Source organism: Equus asinus, chromosome 22 (assembly GCF_041296235.1).
Source record: "Equus asinus isolate D_3611 breed Donkey chromosome 22, EquAss-T2T_v2, whole genome shotgun sequence".
In the NCBI taxonomy this organism is placed as follows: domain Eukaryota; kingdom Metazoa; phylum Chordata; class Mammalia; order Perissodactyla; family Equidae; genus Equus; species Equus asinus.
The window spans coordinates 21,849,898-21,876,332 of record NC_091811.1 but is presented as its reverse complement, the minus strand read 5'-3'; the positions used below and the strand labels follow the sequence as shown (position 1 = coordinate 21,876,332).

General features: G+C 32.1%; 2 protein-coding genes across 5 annotated transcripts in view; both read left to right on the top strand.

Annotated features, from left to right (window-relative positions):
- LOC106834100 (NKG2-A/NKG2-B type II integral membrane protein-like) overlaps nt 1-4,377 on the top strand; it is a 34,962-nt gene extending 30,585 nt beyond the window's left edge. The window contains exons 6-7 of one of the 2 annotated variants that reach the window (XM_070494400.1): nt 757-857; nt 1,175-4,377. In XM_070494400.1, coding sequence (XP_070350501.1) covers nt 757-857; nt 1,175-1,301 — 228 coding nt within the window. In that variant the 3' untranslated portion in view covers nt 1,302-4,377. The remainder of the gene's footprint in view (nt 1-756; nt 858-1,174) is intronic. The other variant, XM_070494401.1, reaches the window with a different exon arrangement.
- Nucleotides 4,378-5,085: 708 nt separating this feature from the next.
- On the top strand, nt 5,086-25,046 carry LOC106834144 (NKG2-A/NKG2-B type II integral membrane protein-like). Of its 3 annotated transcripts, none has more exons than XM_070494396.1 (7): nt 5,086-6,062; nt 7,860-8,018; nt 8,390-8,485; nt 8,970-9,023; nt 9,561-9,712; nt 19,557-19,660; nt 19,891-25,046. In XM_070494396.1, the coding sequence occupies exons 1-7, from the start codon at nt 5,933-5,935 to the stop codon at nt 20,009-20,011; spliced, it is 816 nt and encodes a 271-aa protein (XP_070350497.1). In that variant the 5' UTR covers nt 5,086-5,932; the 3' UTR covers nt 20,012-25,046. The 3 variants fall into 3 exon arrangements, with proteins under 3 accessions (XP_070350497.1, XP_070350498.1, XP_014701104.3); XM_014845618.3 differs by having other exon boundaries at nt 5,196-6,062; nt 7,824-8,018; XM_070494397.1 differs by lacking the exons at nt 19,557-19,660; nt 19,891-25,046 and adding an exon at nt 9,968-19,547 and having other exon boundaries at nt 7,824-8,018.
- The last annotated feature ends 1,389 nt before the right edge of the window (nt 25,047-26,435 follow it).

Below are 26,435 nucleotides of genomic sequence, written 5' to 3'. Positions count from 1 at the left end.
GCTGCTGGGAAGCAGTGGCCTAGGTCACTTCCTTCTGTTGGATGCGGGATATAAGATGTCCTATCACTCTGTTGTTCCTGAATCCCAAGGTCTCAATCCATTTTGTCTTTCTCTTTTCATCTTTCAGATTTCTTCTTTAATTTTGTTTTCCAGTAGTTCCTGAATTTATAGTTGTACTCAGCAGGGAGTAGCCAGGAGAAATTAGCCTATGACACCTTGTCTGGACAATAAGATTGTATAAATATAGAAACAGATCGATTTGAGGCTCAGAATTATGTGGAGCCCAGAAAACCAAATTTTAGGCTTTTATGTCATTTATTTCCCCAATGGTAATCCAACAACTTTCTTCTAATTGAGAAATATAGTAGAAAAAACATTGATATAATCACAATATTTGAAGAAATTAATATCACAGTATCTGGAAACTTATTTAAAGCCTTGCTATGTTACTTTTGTCAACATTTGTATCTATTAAATTACATGAATTGGAACTTTCCTTATTATCATAAGAAGAAAATGAAATTACTAATTATAAGTGTTTCAGTGTTAATTTTAAACAAAACTACAATGACGAAAGTTTTTGGCAAAATGAAAAATCCTTTTCAACTTATATCTTTGGCATTTGATTAAAATCTAACACTCTCATTTCATTCTGAAAATTAAAGATCCTATGAAAGAATAAACTATTTGCAGGTTAACAAATAATAAAAGCTTTTTTAGTGATTATTTAAGTAAAAGTTCTTTATTTTGGGGTAGAAATTTCTGAATTCCCTATCACTTCTATCATGGATTGGAGTCTTTCGTAACAGCAGTGATCATGCGTGGATGTCAATAAATGGCTCAACTTTCAAAATGAAGTAAGTTGTTTTTAATAATGCTATATAGAAGAAGAAAATATAAAAAAGAAAAATTCAGAACAATAATAGTAATACATTTGTTTAAGTTGAATTATAGATATGAAGAAAGATGTTGAAAATTAATGAAATGTTGATATAAATGTTAAAAAATGGATTCCTCAGTTTTCCTAATAATCAATTCTTACTAAATGTCATATGAAAAATGTCATTATCCATTTTCAAAATATACTTTTATTATAGTTACCCAGAAAATGTTATTGTTTTATGGATTGTCTCCATACCATATAACAACTGAATTATGCATTTTTCCATTACAGCATAACAGAATCATCATCTGGTAAACATAACTGTGCTTTCCTATACTCATCTGGCCTCAAAGCAGAAAGTTGTGGATCTCCAATTATATATAATTGCAAGCATAAGCTTTATAATGGAAACACCTGAGTTTGGATTCTGTTGGATAACTTTCAATTTCATGAAATGGAAATAATATTATGATTGCATAAGCCTTAAAATTAATTATATTATTTGTTTTATTAATGAAAATTTTTTCAAAAGCAATGATTGGAATATAATATTCATAACAAAAAGTACAAGCATCTTTATATTGTGTCTGGCTTTTTTTACTCAACATTATATTTGTGGCATTCAGACCTTTTAAAAGCTCGCATGTTTTATGAGTCCACTTATATGAAATATCAAGAATAGGCAAACCCATAAGACACAGAAAGAGAAATAAAACCACAATGATCATTCTTTATTGTCTTTTTTATAAAAATCAGTGCTTATGTTATATTTACATTAACATATTTTTCTTCATTCATGTTCCCAAAGGGATTAGACTGAATTTTCATTTATAGCTACATACTTGACAGATTTTGTTGTTAAGGCTATTTTGGGAAGCATTTCTCTTTTTCTGTTACGTGGAAGACTTTGTGTAAGAGTACTGTTATATTTTCAAGTGTTATTATTCACTACTGATACCATCTGAGCTTGTAGATATTTTTGTAAAAAGGTTTATATAAGGAATCCAATTTCTTTAATGCATGTTAGTTTTACTCAGGCTTCTGTTTGTTGTAGGGCAATGAATAATTTCCATTTTCTAGGTATTTTCTATTTCATACAGATATTAAAATGTATTTATTATATGGTTTTATTATGTGTTTAATGTTATAATGATACTCTCATGTTTAATCTAGATATAAAAGATTTATGTTTTATCTACTTTTTTCTTCAACGGTCTTTTATCAATTTTATTAAGTGTTTGCAATGAGAATAACTTTGGCCTTGTTGATCCTCTCTATTGTAATTTTGTTGTGTCTTGATAGTTTTTTTCTTTTGCTGAAGAGGAATCACCCTGAGCTAACATCTGTGATGATCTTCCTCTATGTTTTAGTACATGGGCCCCCAGCACATCATGGCCACTCACAGAGTGGTGTATGTCCACGCCTGGGAACCAACCGAACCTGGGCCACTGAAGCAGAGTGCGCCAAACTTAACCACTAGGCCACTAGGGTTCCCCGTGGTAATTTGTCACTATTTATTGTTTTCTTCCTTGTACTTCATTTGGACTTAATTTCCTCTAATTTTAGCTTTCCTGTTTTTAGTTTCTTGTGATGCATGTTCTCATTTCTGCCTTTCTTTTTTCTTTTTTTGTAAGATAAGCAGTTAAGGCAATCAATATTTCACAAGACGGATCTCTCTGTAATTCATATAAAAATTGTAAACATTTATTGTGATTAATTATTTGGCTCATATGTTATTTAGAAAAATGTTACTGAATTTCAAACTGTATGTTAGGAGTTTTCAGTTTTGGTTATTGACATCTATTTTTGGGTAACTCTAGTTAGAGAATTTTCTGTGAAGCTGGTAATGTTCCATCTCTGTTTAAACATAGCTAGTGTGACTAAGAAACTGATCTTAAAATTTTATTTATTTTTAATGAATTAAAAATTAAATGTGAATACCCACATTTCAAGTGCACACGTGCCAAAGTTGGCTAGCAGCTCCTCCCATGACACCACAGTTCTGTTTATTTTATATTAAAGTGCTTAGAAATATGAGTATACAGTGTATTTTTGGAAAATTGCCATGTGAAGTTAAATATATGTGTATTCTATATTAGTATAATGTGTGTGCGTGTGTGTGCATATATATAGTGGTTAATTATCTGGTTTAAATCTTTATTACCTTACTGGTATACCTGTTTGATAAACAGTGAGAGAAAATGATTTAAAGCTCCATTCATGACTTTTCACTTCCCAATTTCTTGAAATCTATGTTGAACTTATATTATTAGGAACATGTGGATTTAAAACACATCACTAATGGTTTGGATAGTCAATCTATCCTTATGAAACATGTGTCATCATTTCTGACAATGGTTCTTGCCTTCCATTGTGACAGTGCATTAACTATAGCAGTTCTCTACTGGTTTGTGTTGCGCCATGTATTTTTTCACCTTTTACTTTCATCTTTCTTTATGCTTATGTTAAAAGAGTGTCTCATCAAGACAAACATTTTAAATGTAAACACTCTTGGAATTTAAATTGAATATTATTCTATTTTTATTAAATAGAATTATAAAATTATTATGTAATATAATATTATTGATTTATTTGTGCAAATATGTAGAAGCAATTAACTGTTAAGTATAATGTAGTTTTTTAATTTAGGGTGAACACTACTATTTCTTCAAACTCTACTTTTTCTTTGTTTTATCTTTCACAATTAATTTTGTTTTCACTTTCCTCTTTTAGTATTTATTAATTTAAATGCTTTAGATATTCTTTTATTTGTGCCCTACATTTTTCAGCTTACATTCTTTACTCATTAAAGTCTACCAAATTAGTACTTTTACCCCTTCTCAAACAGCAAAACGATCTAACTGCCCTCTACTTTTGTTTTCTGCTTATGCAATGTGTGCCCCCTTGAATTCTAATACAAATACATATTTCGATATATCAACATAATTCGTTTTCTTCAGCTCTTCTTTCTTTCCGCATATCTAAGTTTTCACTTTGAATAAGAGAAAGGATCGTATTTAGAGGATCCTTAAATATTTCCTTTAGTTACAGTCCCTTAGTAATTAATTTCTCGCTTAAAAATTTTCTCTTGTGGCAGGCCTGTGATGTAGTAGTTAAGTTTGGCGCACTCTGCTTTGGCAGCCCAGGTTCCTGGGTTCAGATCCTGGGTGCAGACCGACACCACTCGTCAGCCCTGCTGTGGCAGTGACCCACATACAAAGTGGAGGAAGATCGACACATAAGTTATCTCAGGGCTAATCTTCCTCTAGCAAAAAAGAAGATTCTCAAGAGATCTTAGGTTGGTGCTAATCTTCCTCAGCAAAAAAAATAATAATAATAATTAAAAAAAACAATTTTCTTGAAAATGAATTTGCCATCATATAAAAGGACATTTTCACTTGTTATTGACTTCCAATTTATCCATCTCTCTTAGGTCACTAGGTATAGCCATTATTAGAATTAGTCACTATATATATGTATCATATATGATATATATTTATATATTTATATATTCATTGTATATGATATATATATATAGATTTATATCATAAAAAGTACATTATAATTGATCTTATTATTTTGAGTAATTTTTATTGTGGCTTTATATTGTCTGAACATAAATTTCATTGAAGTTAAATGCCAGGAAGTGAACACATACTTCTACTTTTGTGTATACCTACATACTTTTATATATAACGTTATTTAGTCTAAAATAGCAAAGTGTATGACTATAGGAATAGTAGATATAAGTACCTCAAATTTAAAAAGGTAACATTAGTGAACTTTACGTTGTTTGATATCATTAATGAATACTTTGTTACAATTCTGTAATGTGGCTAATAGAAAAGGAGAGATTATCAATTTAGTTTATGAAAAAATAATAAAATATGATAGAAATACACAGATAGCCAGCCATCATTAGCCATTTTTATAGAAGGCTCAAATATTAGTCCAGATTACTAGGACATAACTATGGATTTAATTCCATTTTTCTAGATTTTAAAAAGTTAGTTTGAGATTGTCTGAACTCAATCTCCTAGTGACTGTATTGAAAGTGGATTTCCATATAAATGATAGGCAAACATTCTCCCTTTTCTTGATACAAGGTGAAGAATGATGAAAAGAATTCCATTTGATACCAACAAGATCATTTATATTTAACGTTTTATTTCTTTTGATGCTTATGTCATTTAACTTGTATTTTAAAAGTCTGCTTTTTGGTCCTCTCATTTTTTGGTTACGTGAAATTTTAAAAAATTATCTTTGTCTTCCCCTTACATGGCTAGACTTTTGTCATTTACTACAAATATTCTTATTAAAATACAGACAATTAGTTATGATTGTAGGATGTATCAATGAATAATATAGTGAGTAGTTATTTAATATCTCAATCTCTGGCATGGTGATATTTTTCCATATTTTTAATGTTTTATCCTTCCCAGAGACAATTATTTTCATCAGGGGAAATCTAAATAACGTATTTAAAATAATAAAATTGAATGTAGGTAGTTTAAGAACTAGGGCAGAGAATTGGAGAAGATACATTTGGGAACCAATGTCTTTGCAACAGTTACAATAAGGTTGAACATACAGTAATTCTTCAGAATAATTAGTGACAAATATCATTAAATATACAGTGTTAATGGGATTATGATTTAAGAAATTTTTCCATGATAATAGAAATGACATAACAAGGGTATAAGGAAAAGGAGTATGCAATGCCACATTTTAGCAACTTGTCTGAAAGTAAAATTTAAACATCTAAGATACTCTCAACAAGACCTGGGTTTTCAGTCTTTGTGATTGAGATGGAAGCAAATTAACAGCATGAGGTGATCAAGTATCTCTCCCCTGATATCTTTTAGAATATGAAAACAATGTCTCAGAGGCACTTACTAATGTACAAACTGAATGACTCACTACAAGCTCAAAGTTTCCTGTATTCTGAAGGTGTGCGAGGACATGAACTGTCTTCAAAACAGCCCAGGTGTAAGAATTTCCTGTTCAAACTTTAAGTGACACATTGATGAGAAATCTACTTTTTCTACTATGGATTCACTCTGCATCTTCACCAGGCAGTGTGTGAAGACCGCAGTCTGTGAAGACCGCAGATATTGTTTGTTTACAGGAGTAACCTGGCCTCCCCCTACAGGATGCACCACTTTCTGGCTAACAGAAGGTATGTGTGGCTACTCTCCTGTCTCTCTACTAGCCAGCTCGTTTAGTGGGAGATTACAAATGCCAGATATGATGCAACTGAGGTACAGTGAGTATACAATCAAATCAGAAAAAATATTGGTATCTTTATTTGAATAATGCAGGGTAAAAAGAAGAATAAAATAAAAAATATGTAGGAGGATTTCTTAAAATATTCAAATTCCTGCCTTTGAAGGATTAGTTAAATGCATACACACATGCATAATTGGGTTTGTAAATCAACACAACTAAAAGTGAAATCTTATAAGCATCATGACAATAAATACTTAATTTTGGATTTTATAATCAAAATAGATATAAATAGATATTATTTTTAATTAGCCTAGCCTTTAAAAAAAGATTCTTAGAATGAATTCATCAAATCATGAAGGTCAAACATAATTCCTCGTATACGTACTTAGATTAAATAAAAGCAGTTTTATTTTTAATCAAAATCAGGATGAGTTACCTTCTGTAAAATGGTGGTTAAAAGTTAACTATAAACAATCAAAATTTTTTTTAAGTTACACAAAATAGTTCAAAAAAGATACACCACACTGATAAAGCGACTCCTCTCTCATGAATTATGTTACATGGTCTCATTGTTATAGTTCAGAAACAATAACATAGCAATTATGTTAAAATAATAATTAAAATAATAAGCATATTATTGAGATCTTATAAAAGCCAGATTGAGTAATATGTGTTTTACATGCATTATATATTAGATATTTTTATTCTCATTTTAGATTAGTAAACCAGGTTGTTAGACACTAAGTAACTTTTTAAAGGTCGTACATTGCAAATTTTAAAACCAGAATTAATTCCAGATCTCACTGATTGCAGAGCTCATTGACTGAATTATCAAATTACATTACCTGATTTATCACAACTGTTTGCACAACTAAACTACTCTCACTGACTTTAACAGCCATGGGATCTTTCTGGAATTTTGAAGCAACAGTGCTCTTCCATAAATGATCTACACTTTTATTTATCATTTTATGATTTTGCATCTTTGCCATTGAATCAATAGGCCATTTCTAATGTCAAATAAATATTTAATTTTTTTGTTTTCAATATTGTTTAGGTTTTGAATAGATTTAGTGTGTCATCTAACATTTTTCAACATATAAAATGTTTCCTTATAATTTTAATGACTTTTCACATCTGCACAATCATTCAAAATAAAAGATGATGTGATAGTATCTCATCCTCTTTAATAAATAAATGTAAGTCACTAAATTTTAGTGCAGGAAATTACTATATATGCTAACACTACTATTCCACCAACTTATTAACACTCAATTTTTAACCATGAATGGATTTAAAAATTGTCATAATGATTGGAGCATCATTCTTTTCTTAATACGGCATTTTAATTTTAACCCAATATTCTAATAGTATTAAAATGTTTCTATGGAGTCTGACTTTAAGTTACAAGGATGTTATTATTCATGAACTTCTATATTCCTTACTAATTTATTGCTTTACATTTCTCCAACCAATAGCATTGTGTCAAACATATAATATTATTTTGAAAACCACTTCTACTATCATGAAACACATGTTTAAAGTTCTAAGGAAATTAGAACCACACTTTTACATTGTTCATCTGCAAAATGAGTACTATTACTCATCTCACACTCCACCCCTTTAGGTATACTAGGGATCTTATGATACACACCATTTATTAACCACTTAAGTGCAGCTTTCACAGAACACTGTCTCTGACATTACTCAGCTGTAGAGATGAATAACCAAAGAGAAAACTACGCAGAATTGAATATGGTGAAGGACTCAAGGAGACAGCAAATGAAGCCTAAGGGCACTAAAAGCTCCATTTCAGTAACTGAACAGGAAATAACTTATGCGGAATTAAACTTTCAAGATGCCTCTCGGGATCTTCTAGGGGATGACAAGAACGACCACTGCAAAGGTAAAACATCTAACAGACACACAGTATAACTGCTCTAGGATGGGCAGCTGGGTGCAGAAGTGTGGGAAAAGGGAATAAGCTCACCTAATTTTTATATGTGAGGATCAGAGCTTGAAGTTGGAATATGGCATTCTAATACGACATCCGAGGACTAATTTCATTCAGGCATTGTCAAAATTTCTAGTTTTTGACTAACAGCTCACGGAGCATTATGTTTACAGAAAATGCCATGGAATATTCTGAGAGAGAGATTACAATGGTAGATGTGAGTTTGGGGTCCGAGTTTATATGTATGATTCCTGTGCATGTGAGTTCCCTTGTATGTAGTCTCCATCTCTCCTTTCTCAGTGTTTTCATTTTTCTCTCTGCAGATTTACCATCACCACCGGGGAAGCTCGTTGCTGGGATCCTGGGAATCATCTGCTTTGTCTTGTTATCCACAGTGGTAACGATAGCTGTTATTACCTGTAAGTACATTTTTGAAAGATTATAAGGGAACTTTTTACTTTAATGATCGTCAGTGCCTCCAAACATTTCATAATATTATGGATTAGAACTCTCATTTTAATGTATGGTTTTAGAGTAAATGTGGAATGGTTATTCTGAATTTGTCAAATTATAAATAACAGAATGAATATAGAAAGTCTTGCGTATGTATGTATTCTGATTTCATAACTCAAAGACATACTTGAGGAGACTGAAAGACCTTATTGAGAAATAACAAATTAGTTCTTGAAGATTGATTAAACCAAACACTATAAGAGATGGTAAGGCTTGGTCCTTTAGGCTTTGGAGATATTTTTCCCTTGGTCTTCATTACTTTATTAATGCTTTGGTAACATCTTCTAAAATTAGATTATTCTAATTCTAAACAATACACCAAATTTTAAAGTAAGAAGCTATGATTTATTTAGATATTAATTTTTATATGCATTATTTTAATTTTTATAGCTACTGTAATTCTGGAGCAAAACAATTCAACCCCGATAACAAGGAACCAGACAGGTATATACTGATTTTCAAAGTTCTAATATTAGTATAGTTTACATTTTATGTCTATCTTAAGCTAAGAAAAAATGATAATAGATTTTTTTTGTGGAAATGAATTAAAATTGAGTAATGTTCATAAATAATGATTAGAGGAGAGTATTCCTTCTTATGCAACAATATGAAGAAATTTCATTTAAAATCACCATACCCATTGTTGTGGATTGGCTCAAATTTCCTACTGATAAGAGATAAATAATTTTACTAATCTAAAATACTTCCATTTGCTGACTTGCAGGACATGTGCAGAGTGGATACTTTTCTTTGTGTGCTTGCATTCTAAATTAGTGGCACATAAATTAGGGGATGAGAGACTGGCCCTTCTCTGTAAGTGTGTATGTAAGTGTGTTTTGTTTTCTTTATGTGTACCAACGTGGGAGGATGTATAGATATGTTATGTACATATATGTTTACACCTATGCAAGTACATAATTTTCATTTTTTAGAATTCAAAAATTCAATTGCTTTGAATAACAATACATAATCTTTCTTCAGAATATCGTTGTGGTCATTGTCCAAATGAGTGGTTAACATATTCCAACAATTGCTATTACATTAGTATTGAAAGAAAAGCATGGAATGAGAGCTTGATGGCGTGTGCTTCTAAGAACTCTAACCTGCTTTATATAGATAATGAAGAAGAAATGGTAAGATTTTAAGTTGTTTCTAATATTTTATTAAAAGCTTATTTCAGTCAATCTTATATTGTAGAATTCAGCCATGTTTTTTTACCTATCTGTAGAGTTTTATTTTAAAGCCTGCTGTTATTCCATTGTTTAACTTTATATTTTATTTATATTTTTATGTCACTAATGCACATTTGATAGTTTCCACTTCTTGCTTTTCATAGAAAACCATGTTTCTATAAATGCTTTTTTTCCTAAATTAACTTTACTCTTTAGTTATACCATGCATCAAGGAAGCTAAACATATCATGATTGTGCAAGTTGATCACAAACTGAAAAGACCTACGTAATTACAATTCAGGTCATGAAATAGAAGTTTCCAGCCCCAGGCAGCCCGCCCCTGGGTGAACTCTCAACACTTCTGCTACCTCCTCACTTAACCACTGTTCTGTTTTTCAACATTATAAAGTATCACTGCATGTTTTTGAGATTTATATAAATGGAAGATTCAGTATGCATTCTTGTGTCTTCTTCACTCCTACCTTATATTTTTGGAATTCATCCATACTTTTGCGTTTACCTGTAGTTTGTTAATTTCAGCTATGTATTGTATGGATTTGACATTTTTTAATCTATGCTACTGAGTAAAAATTTAGTTACTTTTTAAAACGGGTATTATGGATAATTTTTTATGAAAACTCTTGTGTATATCTTTTTCCACATGATGTATTAAATAATTTATATATTATATATAAATATGTCATGTAATAAATTATATTAATATAACATGATTATATTTATAAAAATATGATAATTTACAAATACTATTATATTATTATAATTGCACTTTGTATAATTATAATATAGTATCCTCTATGCATCAGAATAAAATTGCAGGTTCATAAATATATGTGTATGTCAAATTGATTAAATTGTCCCAACATTTTCCTAGTTTTGTGTAAATACATATTTTATCCTATAGTCTCTTGATCCAAAACTTAGTACTCTCAGAAATTTTAAAGTTCTGATTGTTATATTACAGTATCATTATGACATTAGTAGACATTTTACTGATTCCTAGTGGATTGAACATATTTTTCTGGGCTCTTAACCATTAAGACATCTCTTTTGCAGTAATGGGAAGTGCCTGTTCATGTGTCTTGTCTTGTCCTTGCCTTGTCCACCATTTCTCTTACACGATGTCTGTCAATTACCTTCCTAGGAGTTCTTGTTATATTTTGGATATGTGCTCCTTTTTGAGTTTATGAGATGCAAATAAATTTTTTTGACTTTGTGACTTTGAGTTTTACTCTCATATTGGAGTCTTTTAATGACCAGAATTTATTAATGTGATCAGAGTCCAATTTTTCTTTTTTGGTGTTAGTGATTATTTTGGACCCCGTTCAGAAATTAGTCCAAGTTTGTGAATATAATCTTCTATATTACTCTCTAGGTTTTATCTTTTCTCATTATTTCTTAACTTTTACATTTGGGTCTATAATCCATTGGGAATTTATTTTTTGTGATGCTGTATTTGTGATGCATGTGAAGATGAGATGGAAGTGAAGTTTATACTTCTTTACATCATTACCTAATTGATAGAGCATAATTTATAGCAAAGATGATCTTTCTTTTCATAAATATCTTTCCTATGTTTATAAACATATATACACATATGTGCTCTAGTCTGCTTTATATGGATAATATGTACTCTATATTATCTTTGTATTGATGATAATATATATTTTATCACAGTCTATACAGTCTGTCGTAGTCTACAGCAGTTTGAGTGAAATGGAGAAGGTTTACTTTCCTTTATGTCGATTTACTATGTATATTTATAATCGTCCTATATATTTCATTTACGTATATCGAGAATTAAATGGAAGAATGTTCAATATTTCTTCAACTGATAATTTTACTTCAACTATCAATTTAGAAAACACAAGAGGAGAAGGAAAGTCTATTGTATCTAATGATATTTTTATTCTTTCTTTTGTTCTCTCTTCCTTCCTGAAGATCCATTTAATTTCTGCTTAGACGATTTCTTTTATCTATTCTTTTAGACTGGGCCTGGATGATGACACATTTTCTGAGTTTCTCTTTATCTGAGAATGTCTTGATTTCCCCTTCATTCCTGAGTGATATTTTCACCAAATTTTTCTATGTGTTTTGGTTGGAATAAGGCAGTTAAGAGTCTAAAAGCTTCCTGTTTCTCTAGCCTGCCCCTTTCCTGGTCCTTTGGAGAGAAGAGACTTTTCTTGGGGTTTTTGTCCCTACCCATTGGAGTTCTAGTTTGCCTGTTTCTCCAGCATCCAGCCTGGGATATACGAGATCAAAAGAAATTCCCAGTTCGCTCACTGTAATATCACTCCTCAGGTCTCAAGTCCCGTTTCCGTCAGCTTTCTCATCACTTTTCAGACTCTTCTCATGTTTGTCTTACATACAGTGTCCAGTGTTTTTAGCTGTGTTTAGTGGAAGGAATAGCGAAAAGTATCATCCACTCCTTCTTTCCAGACGTATTATACAGTAAAAGTGCTACCACTGAAAAGTACATCCGCTCCATCTTCCCAGAACAGGAGGTCCGATCTGTAGTAGTTTTGTTTGAATTTTCCTAAAACTAATAATATTGACCATCTTTTCATGTACTCATTTGCCATCTGTATTTTTTTTTTTTTTGGTGAACTATCCATCGAAATATTTTGCATATTTTTTGTTTTTTGTTTTGAGAGTTCTTTTACCTCCAGGAAATTACTCTTTGATCGTATGTATAATTGGCAAATATTTTCTCCAAGTCAATGATTTGTCTTTTTTTCTCTTGAAACAGCAAACGTTTTCTAATTTTATGTGGTACTGTTCATTAATTTGTTATTTTCTGGATCACAGTTTTAGTGTTGTATCTAAGAAATCTCTGCCTAAGCCAAGGTCATGTAGATTTTTCTAATACATCTTGAGGTTTTATAGCTTACACCTTGGTTTGTGACCAATTTTGAGCTTATTTTTGCATATAGTGTGAGGTATGGATAAAATTATTGTTATTACATTGCATATTGATAGCCAATCTTTTCTGCAACATTTATTGAAAACATTATACTTTCTCCACTTAATGAGTTTGCATTTTTGTTGAAATATGCATTCCATATACGTGTGGGTATAGTTTTGTACTTTCTAACAGTTTTCAAGATCTAGTCATCTGTTTTTATGCCAATTCCTTACTCTAAGCATTGTTTTTTTAATGGTAAATTTGTACTAGTTGATATCAGTTCTCCTTTTTCAAAGTTATGGTCTCTTCTAGGTCTTTGCATGGATTTTTCCTTTTTATTCCTATTTTTTTAAAGATTACTTTGCCTTTTTTGTAAAGCAAGAATGACTGTTAATCTCATCAATATGTTCTGTATCAAAGTGATGACATCATTTTTCTTTTTTACTCTGTTAATGTGATGGGTTAATTTTATGGAATTTCAAATGTAAATCCAACATGCTATTGCTTCAATAAATCTCCTTGTGTCATAGTCTATTAATTTTATATATTGCTGAAATCCTTACATCACTTTATGATTGCCAATGACATGTAATTTCTTTTTTGTGTGTATTATCATCAAAAATACGCATACATTTTATTAGCCTCCTTCATCTTGCTGCAGGTGTTTTCTCTTTCCTCTACCCTACAAGAGATTTTGTAAGATTGGCATTATATTTTTCTTTACATGTATCGCTTACATCAGCATCAATATGGTCTATGACTGAGTGTGGGAAGTTTTTGAATTACAGATAAGTTTCTAATAGAAGTTATAAGAAAATTCCTGTATTTTTGTTGCTTTTTGTTTTAGTTTTCACAAGTTGTATTTGTTAGAATTTCTTCCACTTTGTGTCCATTTCAAAATGTATTTGCATATTTTCATAATATTGTCTTATGATAATTTTATTGGGGTATAATATACATACAGGAGGATGCACATACTATCTCCCTACAGCTTACTGAATTTTCATCAAGTGTAACCATCACCCGGAATGAGAAATTGAAATTTACTTGCACTACAAAATGACCATCTCATGTTCTTTTCTTCATTAAAAAGTACCTTATATAAATGGAATCACAAAATATATATTCTTTACTTTGGGCTATTTCAGGTGAAGCTAAATTGTGAGATTCATCCATATTGTTGGGTGAAGTTGGAAATGGTCCACACCTTCTTGGTGTTGCATTGTCTAATGATACTACGATGTATTTATCCATTCTATTGCTGATTCTCATGGAATGTTTGGATACCGTTCCATTTGGGGTTACCAAGAGTTATTCTGCTGGACAGATTTCAGCATAAACTTTCAACTAAATATATGTTTATTATTTCTTATTTCTACAACTTTAGTTGATTCTTCTTTTAAGCTTGAGAGGAAAGCAGCTCAGATAACTCATTTACAACATTCTCCCTTTTAAATGTGAGACAACGCTATGAATTACCTCTAAATTAATAATTTAGTTCCACTGTAAATTTTCTGTATATTCTCATTTTATTATCATTTATTATAAGGTATTTTCTCATTTCACTTTTGATTTCATCTTTGAACTATACGTTTTCCTGAAGTGTATTTCTTTGCAAATGTTTGAGAATTCCCCATATATCTTTTCTGATTTCCAATTTATTGCTTTGTCTTCAGAGAATATCCTTGAATTGTTACAATCCTTTTAAATTATTGATACTTATGTATGAACTAGAATACTTTCTATATATGCCAGCTATATCAAGCTGGTTCCTAGTGGTTTTGTAGTCTTTCTGGTTTCCTGATTGGCTGTTCTATCAGCTACTGAAGGAAGAGCTTTTAAATCTCCAACAATAATTATTGAATTGTTTATTTTTCCTTTTGACTCAATAGTTTCCATTTCATTTTTTTGAGGATTCTCTGGTTAGGTGAATATATGTTTTCATTGTTTTATGTTCCTCTTATACTGATGGTTTTAACATTTTGAAATGATTCTTTTTTTTTTTTCAAAGGTTGACACCTGAGCTAACAACTGTTCCAATATTCTTTTTCCCCCCTCCTTTTCCTCCCCAAATCCTGCCAGTACCTAGTTGTATATTTTTTAGTTGTGGGTCCTTCTAGTTGAGGCATGTGGGATCCCGCCTGAGAGTTGCCTCACAAGCTATGCCATGTCCCCGCCCAGGATCCGAACCAGCGAAACCCTGGTCCACTGAAGCAGAGCGCGCGAACTTAACCACTTCGCCACGGGGCTGGCCCCTGAAATGTTTCTTTTTATTTCTAATAATATTTCTTGTTTTAACAGCTACTTTGATATTAGATTAGCTACTTCTGCTCACTTATGTGTTTTGTTTATAGGGTATATCTTTTTCCATCTTTTTACTTTTGTCTATTTGTGTGTTTGACTCTGAAGTGTGGTTGCTATAGAGGGCGTACAGATGAATCTTACTTTTTTATTCAATATGACAACATCTATCTTTTGATTGCCATGTTTATTCATTCACATTTAATATACCTATTGGTATAGTTGGATTTAAGACTGCTGTTTCACTATGTGTTCTATATCTGTGTCTCTTCTTCTTTTCTTCCACCTTTCCTGACATCTTGTGTGTTAAACACACATTATTTTAGCGTGCCATTTTAATCCCTCTATTGATAGTTTGGCTATATTTTTTAAGTTATCTTCTTAGTAATTGCTGAGGGTATTACAAATATATCTTTAGCTGATCTACTTCAAGTTAATTCTGACTAATTCCAGTAAAATACAGCAACTTAGCACCAACATAGCTCCATTTCCTTCCCCGCTCCTTTGTGGTCTTAATATTACTTCTAACCATGTACTGAAGCCAGGTAGCACTGGATGGTGAACACCAATTATGCACATCCTTTCCAGCACTGCATTTATGATTTCACACTGGTAACTTGAAATGACCATTCTAGGTGTCTTTGCACCAGAGAAATGAATAAATGTTAAAAAAGTACAGTTTTCTTTCCTCCCGCTAGGTGCCTACTTACCATACAAGGTTGTATCCATATATGATAAGTACCCAACCATACAGTGTTATAATTATTGCTTAAATAACCTTATTTTTTGAAGAAATTAAGAGAAGAAAACACACATACACACACACACAAACTCTTATTTCCCTACATATTTACCATTTGTGCTGATCTTCATTCCTTCTTGTGGATATGAGTTACCATCTAGTATCTTTTACTTTTTAGCTGAAGAATATTTTGGGAAGACAGTTCTGCTAATAAGAAATTCTCTCTGTTTCCATGTATGTTGTAAGATCCTTAGTGCACCTTTTTTGCAGGACTGTTTTGCTGAATTTAGAATTTTTGTTTGACAGAGTTTTGTTGTTTTTTTTTCCACTACTTTCACTTCTTTGAATATGTCATTCATTGCCTTCTGTCCTTCATTGTTTCTGAGGAGAACTCATCTATTAATCATGTTGTTATTTTCCCATATGTAATGGGTAGTTTGTCCCCCTTGCTGATTTCAAAAACACATAGCATAAAATTTACAACAGTTTTTCATTTTCCAGAATGTCATAGAGTGGAATCATACAATATTTTACAAATTATCTGTGACATTTTAACTATATCATACATCTTAACCATTTTTTTAAATTAGGAGAATCTTTCTTTTATTATGTAAGTTTCAGATGTACAACCTTATAATTCTACATCTGTATACACTACAAAGAGATCAAGTGTACAATTTATCAGTGTTGACTATATTTGCATTGTCATGCAACAGATATCTAGAAATTTTTCAACTTCCAAAATTGAAACTCTATAGCCAATAAATTCCCTCATCCCCCTAAACATGCAACCTTTGGCAATTGCCATTCTACTTTCTGATTTTATGAGTTTCCCTACTTTAGAAACCTAATGTAAGTGGAATCATGCACTTTTTTGTGACTGGCTTATTTCCCTTAGCATATTGAGTGAGTTTCATCCATGTTGTAGCATGTGACAGGATTTCCTTCCTTTTTAAGACTGAATAATGTCATATTGTTTGTATATACCACATTTTCTTTTCCATTCATCCACCAATGGACATTTGGGTTGCTTTTACCACTTGGCTATCTTGAACATCGAACATTCTTGACTGCTACGAACATAGATGTATAAATATCTCTTCAAGATCTTTTTTTCAATTCTTTTGGATCTATTTCCACATATATCAGTGGGATTGTTGATTCATGTAGTAATTCTGTTATTCATTTTTTGAGGAACCTCCATACTGTTTTCCATAACGGATGGCCAATTTACATTCCCACCAACAGTGTACAAGAGTTGTTTTTTTCTCCACATCCTTTCCAACACTTGTTATTTTTTTTTTGATAGTAGCCTTTCTAATGGGTTAGAGGTGATATCTCATTGAGGTCTCGATTTGCATTTCTTTAATAATTAGAGATATTGAGCATCGTTTCATATGCTTGTTGGCCATTGGATATCTTCCTGGGAAAGGTGTTTATTCAATTCCTTTGCCCATTTTTAAATTAGGTTACTTGTTCTTTATTGTTGCTGTTGAATTGTAGGAGGTTTTTTTTTTTTTATATATTTTGGATATTTACCCCTTATCAGATATGAGTTGCAGATATTTTCTCTTATTCTGTACCTTGTGCCATTTAATGCACAAAATATTTTAGTTTGATGTAGTACCGTTTGTCTGTTTTTGCTTTTGTTGCCTGTACTTTTGGTGTCATTTTGAAGAAATCACTGCCAAATCCAATGTCATTAACTCTCCCTCTATGGTTTTTTCTAGGTGTTTTAGGTCTTATGTTAGGTCTTTAATACTTTTTGAGTTAACTTTTGTATGTGGTGTAATGTAAGTATCCAAAATCATTCTTTGAATGTGAAGAGCCAGTTTTCCCAACATGTCTGTGGAGGACATTGTCCTTTTCCCATGAAATGGTCTTGACATCCTTGCCAAAAATCATTAGACCAAATATACGTGGGTTTATTTCTGAAAATATTGTTAAACTGTTTTCATGGGGGAACAAGAGACTGAGGCTTCTTATTCTTCCATTTTGCTAATGTCATCCCCCTCCATACTGGAATAGCATCCATGACAAATGTGAACATAATGTGGTCTAAGTGTTGCTGGAGGTGGGAGACATCTCACCCATTCCCTGATTTTCGCACTGACTCAAGTCACCTAATAATCCTATCTATTCCATCAAGATTATTTCTTTGTCTTTGTCTTCAAGTGTTCTTCACTCATTTGTTATGATGTTTTCAGATATGGATTTCAATGTGTTCAACATGTTAGTATTTGCTGGACTCCTTGGGTCTATCAATATTTTTGAAATATAAATTAAGAAGTTGTTCATTCATTGTGGCTTAAAATTTTTTTGCTGTCCCTTGCTGTCTCTCTTCTTCTCAAACTATATTTATGCCTATCTTGGTTTTCTTGATACTGTCTCAAAGGTCTCTGAGCTGTGTTAATTTTTCTCTTTTTTTCCTCTTGGAAAAATAATTTCTATTATTCCATCCTCAATTTCATCACTTCTTTCTTCTGCGTCTCAAATTTTCTGTAGATTCAATTTGATGAATTTTTCATTTCACGTAATATGTTTGTCAACACAAAATTTCTAATCAATTGTTTTATAAAATTTTTATTTCTCTATTGATATTTTCTACTTGTTTTGTCACTACCATCATATTTTCATTAGGTTATTTGAACATAGTTTACTTTATAATTTGCGTATGTCTATAATAATTAATATTTTTCTAATACATCTAACATTTAATCTTGGTAAAAGATTCTATTGTCTGACTTTTTCCCTGAATATGGAAGACATTTTCCAGTTTCTTTGCAAGTTTTCTTCTTTTTTAAGTAGACACTTTATAATATAGTGTGGTAAACATGGATTCCATTTCATGTTTCTTAGATTTATTACCTTTTAGAACATGCATAAACTTTTCTCCAGAATCTTTTCCTCTGAAGTGTGCCTGTGATAGTTCTGCCCAGTTTTTTCAAATTCTTATTGTTTATTTTTTAGCTTGACTTCCTAGGAATTACCCTTGTGATTGCATTGCTTAGTTGTCAACCAGTAATTCTTGTAAACGGTTGTATTCAAATATTGCAAGTCAGTAGGGCTTCCACTGTCTACCATTTGTCTGTGTGTGTGTGTGTGTGTGTGTGTGTGTGTGTTTTGGGGAATGCTTATAACTTTGTAATTAGTTCTCACATCTACTTTGGTTTTTACTTGTTACGAGGATCATCTTGGTCTCTTCTATAGATCTGCATGTTTTTTTCCATCAGTCAAGGATGTGTAGACCTAACGTCATCTCTTCTATTGTACGTTCATTTTTAGTACCTTGCCATTATATTTATGGTTGGCACTATGCTTGACACAAAGGACACCATAACCTTGAACTAGAAAAAGTACATATTTTCTTCATTAGTTACCTAGAAAATTCAGCACTTTGAAATGAAAAAGTAGTGGACTGTTTAGTGACCCATTCTTCTCTCCTAATCAAATCTACACCTTTGGCAACTACAGCATTGTTTTTGCAGCCTTCCTCAAATTGTAAATACTACAATTCTTTTGCTCAGTGAGATGGGGTGTGGATGAGGGTAGACATTGGAGCAGTACTAGACCAGAAGACTACAAATTTGCTCTATTTTTTTCCACTTCACAAATTATTGTTAGTCTTTGATCAGTTCTCAGAGCCTTGAAATTGTGTCATTGTCAGTTTGTCCTCTTTACTTAGTCATACTAATACATTTACCTAATTGTCCAATATGTAACATATTGTAAATTGAGAGACTCTCTAAAGTAAAAAAATAAATAACTTTGTTTGTTATTACCAAATTTAAATTAGTATAAAAATTTATTTGAATTCTAATAAAATTTCTTTTCTATAGAATTTTCTGAACTCCTTCTATGTTTTTTCATGGATTGGACTCTGTCACAGCACCAGTAATAATGCATGGGTGTGGCCAAATGGCTCAACTATCTCTTCCAAACTGTAAGTTTCTTGAGAAATTTTATATTTTATTCCTTAAAGGGATTAATCTTAGAAAGAAAAAGGAAGCAATATATGAAGAATTATATAAAAACAGTTCTTTAAACTTTTCCATAGAAAAAATACATGGGAAATATTCAGAATTAGATATATAACTATTAGTCTAAATATAATATTTATTCATCAAAATATAGTTATATTTTACTAAGATAAATGATATCTGTGTATTTCAGGTTCCCAGTATCTTCAGGGAGGGATAAGAATTGTGCGTTCTTGGATTTTCCAGAAAGCAAACTTTCTCCTGCATCTTGTTTAGAAACAAAAATATATGTTTGTAAGCACCAGGCACTTTAGCTTAACTAAATTTGGTGTAATGTTACTGTCACCATCTGTAAAGAATATATTTGTAGTTTCTTGAAAAGCATACAATTGTTTTCTTAGAATTTTTTTAACATATTGTTTTTTAGAGTAGCGTTAAGTTCACAACAAAATCAAGAGAAATGTACAGAGATTTCCCATATGCCCCTTGTCCCTGAACATGCACAGCCTCCCCTATTCTCAACATCACTCACCAGAATGGTATATTTGTTACCAAGGATGAATCCACATTGATGTATCATAATCACCTTAAGTCCATAGTTTGCCTGGGGCTTCACTCTTGTTGTAGAATTATTTTTAAATCTTTATTTATATTATTTTTAAATATATACCCAGGTACATATTATACATTTCTTAAACTTTTACTATTTACTAAAATAATCATATATAAATGACAAAACCTAAAATCAAGAACTGTTACTCCTAAGTCTCAATGAGGTGAGTAATTCCACTCATATTTTCAAATTAATTCATTTGTCCTAGACCTTGAAATTGTTCAAAATGAGAATTCAAGAGCCTGGAATGGTAAAGTGTATAAGTCAGAGTCAACTCAAGAGACGGAAACTAGGGGAGGCCTGATGTAAAACATTATTAACTGTTTCTAGAGGATAGCCTAGGAAGAGGGGATAATAGAAAATTACAAAGAATACCTTAGGGTTAAAGGAGAGCCCCCAAGGAAGGAATCTACTTTGTAGCCAGGTCTACTCCTTAAGGATGGGTTTTGGATATCATTGAAGACAGTGTGGCTGCAGACAACTTCATGGCAGACATGTTCACTGGATTGCCCTGGGACAGATTGATTCCTCAGTCGGTAGGCTGAAATTGGTGAGGATGGATCTCAGGCTGTGACTGGCAACCAGGAAGACCTCCCTGCCAGTGTTAGCAGGCAGAGGGTAGAGCACAGGGAACTATAAATAGGAATGGACCCACAAACTTTCTGGAGAGTGACTACCACAGCCACATAGTAGCCAAAGAAGAGAGAACACCATGAAACCAGGAAGAAGAGCCTTTGTCCTGCAGTGCCTGTCCAGTGCCTTTTACTACACAACTTAACATCATGCGAGCTGACAAGGGAGAAAAGTTTATAGGATCTAGCTACATTATCTCAGAACAGGGTTTGAAGGATAGATTTGGAGGTGAGAGTAATAAATTGTTAACTGGCAGTCAAAGGTATATGCAATAACCACAAGGTTGTTGTACAAGAGTCATTTGGGTGTGCCCCACTTCCTCAAGGAATGAAACCAACCTGTGTCTTTTGAATTTGTTTTAGTGCAGCATGATCAATGGTTAGATTTAATTTTGGTGGAGGTTGGCATTTTCATGGGGTAATAAACAGTGTCCTTTGTTATTTTTTACATGTCTGTTCTTTTCCTCTACTGGATTTCAGATATTTTAGGACACATCTTGTTTTACTAAATTTTATATCTCTCCCCTTCTGTCACTCTTTATTATCATGATTAGAAAATACTTTGATGGAAAACATAAAATGTTAATCAAGAAAACATTAAATAACTTGATAAAAATCTTTGTATGGGTCAAGCAACTGGTTATTGACAGAATTCGAGATAAACTTTTGTAAGTTGTCAAAAACTCAAAAATATTTCCACCATAATTAATTTATAAGAGGGAGAAAGCTTACACATTACTATTTAGAAAATAAATTAATACATCATACACATTTATCTCTTTGATTATGTATATGTTCTTTATATTCTCTACATTTATTCTTTGTATTCATGTAGAGAAAATACATGAATATTAAAAATTAATTTCATGTAGTATGTAAGTGGTAGATGTAACTAAATGCTAAAGTTGTGTTACAAAAACCCAAGCTGGCGTTGACATTTAAAAATAAGCATTTATTTCTCATTCACCCATTTGTGGTTTGGCTGGGTTTCATTTCGTGTAGGCTGGGCATATATGGGTTTGGCTTTAAATCACACATTCAGCTCAGATCTTCTTTCTATATTTTATCCTCAAAACAGTGGGTTACTTGTTACATGACCTTATGTAGCAGAGATTAGCAGCTCTCACAGGGGCAAGCAGAAATGTGCTGCTTAATACTTGGGCTCAGAACTCATAATCTGTCCCTTCCCATTCACATTACATTGTCAAAAGAAGTCACATGGCCAACTTATTAATTATCTGTAAAGTATACACTTCTATTGCAGTCAGAAGGAGGAAATATAGATTCACTGATAAATAAGCTAATCTACCATAATAGCCATAGGAATATTTGTCTCATTATATTTCATGAGACAAGTTTATTCCTAAAATAAAAATATTGAAAAATAGAAAAAAAATTAGTACTTTTTTGACTTCCCATTTAGATTTTTGTTTCCTCTCTGCCAAAAATTCTGGTCAAGTAGTTTTGTATAGTGGTAAAGATCATCATATAGATGCTTTCACCAAGGTCCTTGATCCATGTACAAATGGGGAGTAAGCAATATGGTGTAAAGATTAGGACATGGGCAACGAAACCAGATCACTTGAGTGTAAATTCTACATGCACCCTATTAGCCCTGTGACTTCGTTACATAAACGTTCTGGCTCAGTTTCTTCTCTTGTGAAATAAGATAGAAATAATTTCTTATTTATAATGTTACTTGAAGAACATTTGAAAAGCACTTGAAAAATGCCTCCGGACACATAAGTGTTCACTAAATACCAGTTCTTTTTACTTAAAAACTTCGTGCTTCATTTCCGTTACCCGTGACTTGATGACCATAATTGTAGCCACCAAATAGGGCTGTTCTTAGGAATAAATAATGTAATGCTTAAAGAGCCTTAAAATAAAGCCTAACCCTATTAAGTGTTTGCTATATGTGATCTTTCCACATTTTCTTCCTTAACTATTCAATGAAGTCTGATTTCCAAGAGGATCCAAGTTCTAAAACTTTGTCTTCCTTCTCTCACCTATGAGAATCTCTATTGTTCCCATAATCAGGTTTTAGCCAGGCATCAAAAATACATCTCATTCAACCAATTCAATTATATATATCAAACATATTTTTATTTTAGTGTAGACTTTTAACAAATTTAATACATGTCATATGTAAACATTAACAAGAGTAATTTTTTACTGGACATGTATTCTCATTATTGAAATCAAGTTTCAATTGCGGTTCTTTTTCTTATTGGTCAAGAACCCCAGCCTCCTCCTCAATGTGTTCTTTTTATGCATATGGAAAAGCTGTCTTTTTTTGAATTGGAGAAATTTTAAAAGGAATTGTCAAGTTTTGGCAAGACAGCCTTTAATGCTTCCTAGATTTGAGACCAAGTGAAAGGCATAAAAAAGGTGCCTAAACTTTTGTATCTGTATGTAATAAGCAATGGGAATTACTTGGTAGAGAGAGTTTAGGTCATACCTTCCAAAACCACCTGATATACATGTACATATATGGAACAATATTAGGGGGATGCTAAACAAAGGTGAATTTAGAATACCACAAGTCACATAAATGTCAGCGATATGAAGGGGACAGTGGTCATTTTTTTTGTGTCTAACTTTGTGAGAATGTACTATCTTCAATGTGGAAAATAACAGGCTAGCTATTCTGGACTCCAGAGTTAAATAGTATCATTCCAGTACTAATGTCAAGGAAAGATGGTGCCTTTTTAAAATTTACTATATGTTGGAGCAGAACAAAATGTGTGTTCTTTGCCGGCAGCCAGTTCCAAAGAGAATGAAGGAAGGATTGGATTGTGTATGTCCAATCTTCTGTTCCAAATTTACTAATCTAAGAATTCTATTTTCTGGTCATTAATGGGTGTAAAGTTATGGGAAAAATAACATTATCATTTAATAAGTGTCATTCTGCTCTAATTTTGTGAGTCTCCCCCCTAAATTACAACCATTGTTTTCTGTGGCTCCTCCTATGGCAACATGAAAAATTTAGGTTTTCGCCTCCCAAAGGCTCTGAGTTGGATAAAAACCATGCACTAGTTAAGTGAGCCTAATGTCTTTCTGTATGCCAAGTTTATATTTTTCTGCTCTATTTCACCTTCTGTTCCAAATTATATATGTCAATGTTATCCAATATTCCCTGGTAGAGATTCTAGAAAAAAATTCAATAACAACATAAAGGTACTACAATAGTAAAATGCATAAATATGTACACATAAATAAATGCCAGGAACAGAGAGGAACTTCAAAGTTTAATAAGCACGGTAGAGATCGTGATGTTCCCAGAGGTAAAACAATTAAAGATCTCTTTCAAATTAAGGTAAAAAGACAGTTGATTCTAAAAGAATTTGTCTTCTGCTTCTGATAGGGCTAAATAAGATCCTGCTGAACTCTACTACTGATAACATGTATAAAGTCTGAACAAAGCACATACACACAAACACGCACACACACATACAAACATCAGCCTGAAGATTGTGGCGGGTGGGAGGCAAAGAATTTGGGAAAACAGTTCAGACTTGGACAAAGGAAATGTCACAGAGAGTTACCTGTTTTTACCACTTTTAGCCTGAAGGCAGACCAAATTCAACTGCATTTAGTTTGGCTAAAATTCCAACAAAACCTTGCAGTCTTTCCTATCTAAAAAAACGGAGGATAGAATTGAAGACAGCGACAGCCACTGGAAAATAATATGGAATCCCAGAAAGGAGATAGGCAGAGAGTGGGAAGAAAAAATTTGGTGTATTACCTCTGCCCCAAATCCTGTTTGACACCAAAACAATCCTTGAGTGAAAAAGACTGAACCTAAGGATAAATTAGAGAATTCAAATGAGATTTGAGCTGCCAGCCAAGAGATAATTTTCAAGACTAGTCCAGCTAATTTAATTGCCTCCTAAAAAATAACATCAGCACTCTTCAGAAAAATGTAACTGAATCCAGATCCTTGCAAGAAGTTCAACGTTTAAAGTAACTGAACATATAAAAAACAGAAAAATGTGATCTGTTTCAAGAGAAATGGAAACTCCCCTGTGTCTTCCTGATACTGTCTTTTCAGAGCTTCTGAATTTTCTAGTCTTCATTAGCAATTATTTCAGAGATGTTATATGTGTGTACATGTATTATTTGTAAATATATATATTTGTAAATGTATATATTTATTATATATTTAGTATATTTCTTAGATGTTTATATATATATAAAATATATTTTTTTTACTTTTTTATATTCTTCTAGAGATTTATTTATTCCATTTGCCTATTCAATTTAATCAGGCTAGCTGAATTTGTAACTGTTATATTCAATTTAATGGCTGTGGATTATTGATGTTCCTGGTGAAAGGGTTATATAGCTTCACCCTGTTGAATTCAAATTGCACACTTCTGAGATGAAACACTAAGAGTTAGTTCATGGCTCTCTGTAGCTTTTTTCTCTCTGACACAAAGACCCGCAATGTTCCATACAGAGGCTGCTTCATAAAACTTTTTCCGAGAGTGAGGGTGATGTGGGTGAGGGGTTCTACAGCATAAGTAAAAGTAAAACTCTCTTGCTGCAGATATAAAGTTTTGTTTTTGCAAACCTCCAATATTTTGGCATTGTTACTGCAGGATAACCTCACCTATCTTGATGGATATAAAGGTTTGGGGTGCTTTATTTGCTTTCTATTTTCTTTTGATTCCTGGCAAAGACAACTATGTTTCCGTAATTGAACTTCTCAATAGCTTTCTATGCAGTCATTTTTACTTTACTAGAGTATTCCCTATACATATGTATGTATATATATCACAAAGGACCTCCATATGCTTTTTAGAGACAATGGCATAGATATGCTGGGAGAACATTATAATACAGGCACTTTTTGGCTATTTAAATATCAGCATAAAAATAAATTAATTAAATTTTTTCTGTTTAAATATATTATTAGATCAAGATGAACAGATTTAGCACATATGGCTATTTCACTTCCTGTGGCAAATCCATTGAAATCATAAGAAAAAATAGTTAAAAATAACCAATCGTTTGTATGTGTGAGGAAGATTGGTGCTGGAGTAACATCTGTTGTCAATCTTCCTCTTTTTGCTTGAGGAAGATGGTCCCTGAGCTAACATCCGTGTCAACCTTCTTCCATTATGTATATATGACCCCACCACAGCATGAGTTGATGAGAAGTGTGTAGGTCCATACCCAGGATCTGAATCTGTGAACCCCAGGCTGCAAAAGCAGAGCTTGTGAACTTACCCACTGTAAAACTGGGCCAGTCGCCCCAAAATAACCAATTCTTCTTACTAGAACTCGAAAACAATATCAAATGAAAACAGAAAAGAATTTTGTGAAATTATTTGACATGATAAAACAAATGCAATGGGATTCACAGAAAATTAAGTTAAACTAGAATAAATCAAATTAAATTACCCATCAAAATTAAATTAAAAATTAAACTTTCAGTTGAACCTTTTAAAGGGAAAATATAACAAATAAAACGGAAATGAGAGATAC

Excerpts from the sequence above, each read along its gene's own strand:
- LOC106834144 (XM_014845618.3), top strand. The coding sequence starts at position 5,933 with ATGGATTCACTCTGCATCTTCACCAGGCAGTGTGTGAAGACCGCAGTC. Across the intron at positions 6,063-7,823 it reads CACTTTCTGGCTAACAGAAG|CTGTAGAGATGAATAACCAA; the intron begins GTATGTGTGGCT and ends GACATTACTCAG. Across the intron at positions 9,713-19,556 it reads TAGATAATGAAGAAGAAATG|AATTTTCTGAACTCCTTCTA; the intron begins GTAAGATTTTAA and ends TCTTTTCTATAG.